General features: G+C 40.6%; 1 protein-coding gene across 1 annotated transcript in view; it reads right to left on the reverse strand.

Annotated features, from left to right (window-relative positions):
• Positions 1–3,523: 3,523 nt before the first annotated feature.
• Positions 3,524–6,644, reverse strand: part of mrpl44 (mitochondrial ribosomal protein L44) — a 4,367-nt gene continuing 1,246 nt past the window's right edge. The window contains exons 3-6 of the mRNA XM_026943423.3: positions 6,517–6,630; positions 6,115–6,360; positions 5,540–5,718; positions 3,524–3,944 (exon numbers count right to left, since the gene is read on the reverse strand). Of these exons, the coding sequence (XP_026799224.3) occupies positions 3,764–3,944; positions 5,540–5,718; positions 6,115–6,360; positions 6,517–6,630 (720 nt within the window). The 3' untranslated portion in view covers positions 3,524–3,763. The remainder of the gene's footprint in view (positions 3,945–5,539; positions 5,719–6,114; positions 6,361–6,516; positions 6,631–6,644) is intronic.

Genomic DNA, 6,644 nt, shown 5'->3' on the forward strand with positions numbered 1-6,644 from the left:
CGCAAACCCTGCACCGCCCAGCACACAGCACAAAAAAGAGAGTTGAGTTGACTTCTCTGCAGGAGTGACCTAATTCACACCAAAACCAGAGCCCTGGTGGAGCTGGAGCTGGTTATACAGGCATAAATAAATAAATAAATAAATAAAAATATACAAATACAGGCAGAAGAGTTATGAAGTCATTCCTGTATAAGTTCATCATATCATATCATATCATATGTGATATAAATAGGTAGGAGTGTGGCTTAGTGATTACCGCTCTTGTCTCTTGTCTCGCACCGACAGGGTTGAGGGTTCGAACCCCGACTCCGCCCTGTTGGGCTCCTCACACCCGAGCTAGTTAACCCTCTGGCTCATTCGAAACATAATCCTGCGTGATCTTGTGTCATGTTGTTCATACTTTACCCCGGGGTTAACAATTAATCCTGCGTATTAATAATCCGACGTTTCACACCGTACTCTCCTAAACCCTGGGTTAACGTTCTGACTTGCCCCGGGTTAATGTGCGCTTAGTCTATCTACTTTTAATTTCTCCATCAAAGATATTTTGGGGAAAAAAATAGATGATGGAGTAAATACTCCACCTTATGTTCATTACGCCCTCGCCTGTACTTCTCCTGCGCCTTCTCTATCACTGATGATGATGATGGATGTGTGTTATGGATGCGTCAGTGAAGCAGGCTGAAAAGTTTCAGCTCAAATGGAGAACAAATCTGTTTCACTGTGTGTTTGACTGTCGCTGAGAGGTGCCATGAATCTACAGTCTGGGGTAGAAAGAAATCAGCCCCAGCCTCCATTCATCGGTGATGCTGTTGCACTCGGTTCCACAAAACTCTAAACGGTTTCGGCAGATAATCTGATGTTAATCTTTAAATCTTTTTTATCTTTAAAGGACAGACAGACCTTCATGCTAGTTCATTTATACTCGTGTATTTGTGCATGAAATCCAGCCCTGACGTGTGAGTTATTCTAACTCAGAGCTTATCAAATGTTTGGAACTGTAACAAGATTTATTTTATGAACTTGTGTGTGCAAAGGAATATTTATTATTATTATTATTATTATTATTATTATTATTATAAAATAATAATTGAGATTTCTTCACTTTGGGAATCACTGGCCTAGCTAACCAAGATTTCAGGATTGAGGAAAAACGAGAAGTCGACGACCAAAACATCTGACTGAACATGTGAAATAATGTTAGCCATCAAAAAACTTGTGATACACACACTCATGAGGAAGCGACAGGATGAGACGTGACCCCAGAAATATTCCACCTAGGCATTATAGATATTATATATATATAGTGTAAGACATTTAGGAAGTGTGTATCGCAACCTTCAGTGTGGAATCACAACCCCTGCATTCACACAGCTTTCGACACGTCCTCATCGACTTCCTCTCACTGGTGCTGCTCAGCATCGCACTCGGAGCACGTGGACAGGGATGAACAACAGGAAGTGGATTTTTCAACAGGAACACACTCAACCTTGGCAGTACTTAAAGCAATTTCTACTTTATTCGAAAACGCAGACATTTCAGTGTCCTAATTAGCAGGAGGAATAAAGTAATGAATGTACATCAGGTGTGAAGTCTAGACTGTAATAGATTGTTATTTTTGGTGAAAAATAAAATGGGAAAAAAAATGAAAAGGAAGCCTGGGTTTGTGTACATTCTCCTTCTTCTTCTTCTTCTTCTTGTTATTATACTCACAGAAAACAACTCCTACTTGTAAAAACTGTCCATTTTAATTTTCAGTAACTTACATACATGAACAATCTATTATTACAGAACACACGATGATGGGTGACTCTCGTTTATCCGGGATATAAATCATCTTAATAATATATATCATCTTGATTATACAGCACTATAGCTATTCTGTCTATTGCTTTAATCTCTTCGTCTTCATAATCATCAGTTTAGATACAAAAATCCTCATTTCTCAAATGCAATGAACCAAAAAATAAATAAATAATTTCAGTTCGTCTATTCGAAAACTCCAGCACAGGCCTAGTTCATGTATTTATCTTCAAAATAAATGATTTTTTACAATAAATGATGTGATAACAAGGCATTCTGGGAAACAACAGAATTCCCTTAACATTGGTAATTTTCTCAGATCCCATCATTCTTCACTGATGTAAGCTGCTCAGGTTTTGTGTACTAAGAGACGACAATTAATAGGATTTTAAAACGTCTCAGCTGGTAAATGAAATAGACGCAAAAAAAAAAAAAAAAAAAAGTAAATTCTATCTGAACATCCGGTTTGAGCGTTTTTACTTTATTCAAATAAAAACCTTTTCTTAACTCAGTATTAATTCCTGTCATTGTCTTAATAATGACAGGATTATAAAAAGCATTCAAACAGAATAGATTCTCTCGATAACATTATTGAAGGATATTAATAAAATGGACGCAGGAATATCAAGCACTGGATCATCGTTCTCACAAACATTTCAGGACAGGAAGCTGTTAAAGCAGAATCTTTTCAGAACTGACTCATCGCTGAAGCAAGCTGCGTCTTGAAGCCTTATAAATAACAGATCAGATAAATTGCGGTTAAGGGAAAATAAAATAAATAAAAATAAACCGATGAATCTCTTCAATCTCCTCAAAGCAGAAGGTGGTCTATGAAAAGTGTTAGTCCAGGAGTCGCAAAATGGTGGACTGCAGTAAAAAAAGTATCCAGAAAGAAGGATTTTAGTGGAAAAAGTACAAGAACATACAATGTAGGAAAAAATAAAAGAGTTCAGCGACTCCAGTTTTCTAAACATGAACCTTCACAGAAGTTTCTCTCTTGCGGTTTGTCTAATCACATGCACTTATGCAAAGTATGTAGCTGAAGACTCATGAGACCAGAGACGAGCTACAGCGCAAGAGAAAGTGAAGAATGTGAAGAATTGTCACAGACTTTCACAGATTTTCTAGATTTTAAAACTTACTATCAAGTAACTAACAAGTAATTAATTAGTAATTAGTCCAGGAACACCAAGGACGAAAAACAGAACGTTTAAAGACGAATGGACGGAGATGTTTATTTATTCAACGTGAAGATGAAATCTCGTCTGTTCAGAACGCGTGATGTTCGTCAGAAGTGATAACGTGAAGCGCTGCTATGAAACAAAGCATAATGACATCAAATTACATGATGAAAATAACTAATCGTAAACAGATACGCGTTAAAACATTGACGTTTTTGCCATTCGGTGATCTAGTTGAATTCTCCTGTTTTATTCAGGATTTGAGGTTGTAGCTCCTAAACTTTGGAAATTTCTCCCCTTGGATTTAAAACTTTTAAAAAGCAGCTAAAGACCCATTTGTTTCAACTTGCTTTTGCTTAAATATTGCACTTTTTTATGTTGTACTTTTATTTTACTGAATATCTTACTGTGCAGCATTTTGTTCTTGAAAGGTGCTCCATAAATACAGTTTACTTCCTTATTTAAATCAAGGAACTCAATTTATCTGTCATTATTGAAAAAATATTTAATAAGAAGCAATTATAGAAACCAACAACTGCTTCATACGTGAGGAGAAATTTATTTAAAAACAAACAAACAAACAAAAAATCCCACAACATTTACACTCGATTGTGGCCTGATTTCATTAGAAGCCGACTGGAGGTGCATTTCCACCTCTTCCTAAAGCGGACTGTCCAGATTTACTCGAGACAAACAGAGATGTTTGAGTGAAGAGACTAAAGCAGCAGATGTTTTCCACCTGGAGAAAGATGGACAGACAGATGACAGCGTGTGTGTTTTTATCCTCTGCTGACTGCCTGCTGCGCCGCTGGTGTTTCAGGCTGCTGCTGTTTCGTGGAGAAGTCGAACGGTTGACGGTTTTCCGTGTAGCCGAAGAGTTTCCTCAGAGCCACGCGGGCTGCCTCCTCCTCCGCTGCCGCGAGCGTCTCACCAGGCCCGTGAGCCAGCAGCTTCTTATCACTGTCACACACACACACACACACACACACACACACACACAAACAACAACTTATTAGAGTAAGGTTTCATATCTTATTGTTATAGTAAAAAGCTCACATCAGCGATCTGACTCCAGTAAACTCCAGAACTCTTTCAATACACTGACCAACTCTAATTACTAATAAATAAAGCAGAATTTTATAAAATGTTAAAATAGCACATGTTTTTGGTGTAATATATATAAAATGTGTACATATGCACAAATTATTTAAAAAAAATTGAAGGTCTATAACACAACAGCGGTGTTAAAAAAAAAAAAAATCCACCCTGAACGACTTGAATATTAATCTTTATAATTAACATGTGATCTTAAAAATGCACCCAAGATTTATTTAATGATGAACTTTTTGGTCATTAGACATGTTGTATGTCTATATTTTACCCACAATGCCGCCTGCTGACAGTGACGCAATGGGAGAGCGATGCAGCGGCGCTTTTCTCACCACTTCACATGTACACAAACAGATCAGCTTCCAAAACTTTACTTAAATCCTGATAACCCCGTCAGTGGCGTCGTGCTCGCCGTCTCGCAGATCGCTAACGAGCCGATTCGACTCTGTTGTAACTGCGTCGCACAGCTGCATTGCATTCTGGGATGTTGGCTGCGTCTGAATATCGCTACTACTCTAATATTCAGTAGGTGAAAAGCAGAACGTTAAAGGAGCAGTGTGTCTGAATTCTCAGTTTTCATAAAACAGTAGGCGAGAAAAACCGGATGATCTACTGCTTCTGCTGAGATTCTGCAGTATGAAAGTGATGGACGCTGCGCTATTTCCCATAATGCACCAGGGCCAGCGAGGAAGAGCTGTCAGAATCGACGCCGTCGGCTCTTTTTATGTGTAAGTGCTATGAGTATTAAACATTGTTCCTTGTGGTTAAACTGTACTTGTTCAACAATACCTGAGTAAACTTAACTTGTAGAAGGTTTTCTTAAACAAGAAAAAAAAAAAAACAGCTGCTCTAATCTGGCAGGTTTCTTATGTTTTCACGGTTACTATGACATCGTAGGTCACATGACAATGCCAACATGGCGGATGTAGTATGTCCAGATTGTATTCATACTGCATACGTATACTGTATCAGTACGTACTCAATCAATGGCCAAGCAGTAGGTACTGAATCAATTGCAGCAGGCACTGAGTTGAACGCAGCAGGTACTGAATCGAACGCAGCAGGTACTGAATCGAACGCAGCAGGTAACGAATCGAATGCAGTAGGTAACGAATCGAATGCAGTAGGTACTGAATCGAACGCAGTAGGTACTGAATCGAACGCAGTAGGTACTGAATTGAACGCAGTTGGCACTGTCACAGTACGCAATTTCAGACGCAGCCTTTGAGTCCAGAAAGTTTCTTTGAGGTCTTCACAGCTTCTAAGCTGAATTTCTCATTAATAGACATTAAACTTCACTGGAAAACGGTGAGAAAATGGTTTCAGGTGGAGATTTTTCTAAAGAGCAGGTAGGTATCCTACAAATAACTTTCCAGGTGATATTATCAGCTAGTACTGTATATGTCCCCCTCCTCTCTGACACTAACGCGGTGTCTGTGGCGTACCAGTAAAGGCCGACGAAGTAAAGCGGGAGCACAGTGCTGGCTCCGGAGGACTGGAGGAGGCGTGGCTCGGGGAGAGACGCTCCTCTGCGGCTCAGCTCCTGCACCAATATCCCCATCGGGTTCACCACTTTCCACACGTCAAACAGGTCTTTTCCTATCAGCTGCGTCACGAGGAAGTCCTGCAAACACACACACACACACACACACACACACACACAGGGATTGTGGGTAATGTAGGAAACCGTGAATCAAAGTGGAAAACAGAGCAACATGTCAACGGAAGAAGTTTAAACTAAAAAAGACACAATAAACTGCCATTCGGACGCCACTGAAGACGTTAATTATAAAAAATAATATGTCATTTATTCCATGTGGATTTTTTTCCATTAAATATCATAAACATTTAATTAAATTTACCTGTTAGGAATCCCTTCAGTGTTAGCATACGTTATAAATTCACACGTGCTTCGGAGCTTTTATTTACACGCCGTTCCTAACTAGCATCTCAGCTTCGATGAACCTAAAACTCGACTCAATCACGAGAAAACTATAAGAGACACCGCGTCCTGTCTCACCCTGATGAAAAGCCCCGCCCTCTCTGAGCCACTGCTCTGCTCCAGCGCACCAATCACAGCAAAGAACGTCCCGCGAAGGACGTCGTCTGGAAAAGGAAATCCCGCCGTCATCGCCAGCTCCTCCACCGCCAGGTTCCGAGCCACGCAGCACATGACCTCTGACCCCGTCAGGTGACTGACGATGGCTGCTACACCGTCTTCCGGCAGACTGGGGAAGCTGCCCCTGCACCAGTCGGTGAGGAAACCCTGTACACCGGACCACGAGGGCAGTTACACTCAGAGTTAAAGAACCATACGAACACTTATCATACCATTTACTCTTCCACGCAACTCTCAGTTCATTAACGTCACTCCGTTCTCTAACAGCGAGCAGGATGCAGGTGGATGTTCTGTGCTCCTCACCAGCGTGAATCTACGCCCATGTTCCCGCAGCTCTGTGTTGTCTCTGAGGTTTAGCGCCGTGCTCTCGGCGTCCAGACCCAACGAGCGGCGTCTCTCCTCCTCAGAGCGAACGTAGCACGGGTTCACAA

This window comes from Pangasianodon hypophthalmus, chromosome 14, assembly GCF_027358585.1.
Source record: "Pangasianodon hypophthalmus isolate fPanHyp1 chromosome 14, fPanHyp1.pri, whole genome shotgun sequence".
In the NCBI taxonomy this organism is placed as follows: domain Eukaryota; kingdom Metazoa; phylum Chordata; class Actinopteri; order Siluriformes; family Pangasiidae; genus Pangasianodon; species Pangasianodon hypophthalmus.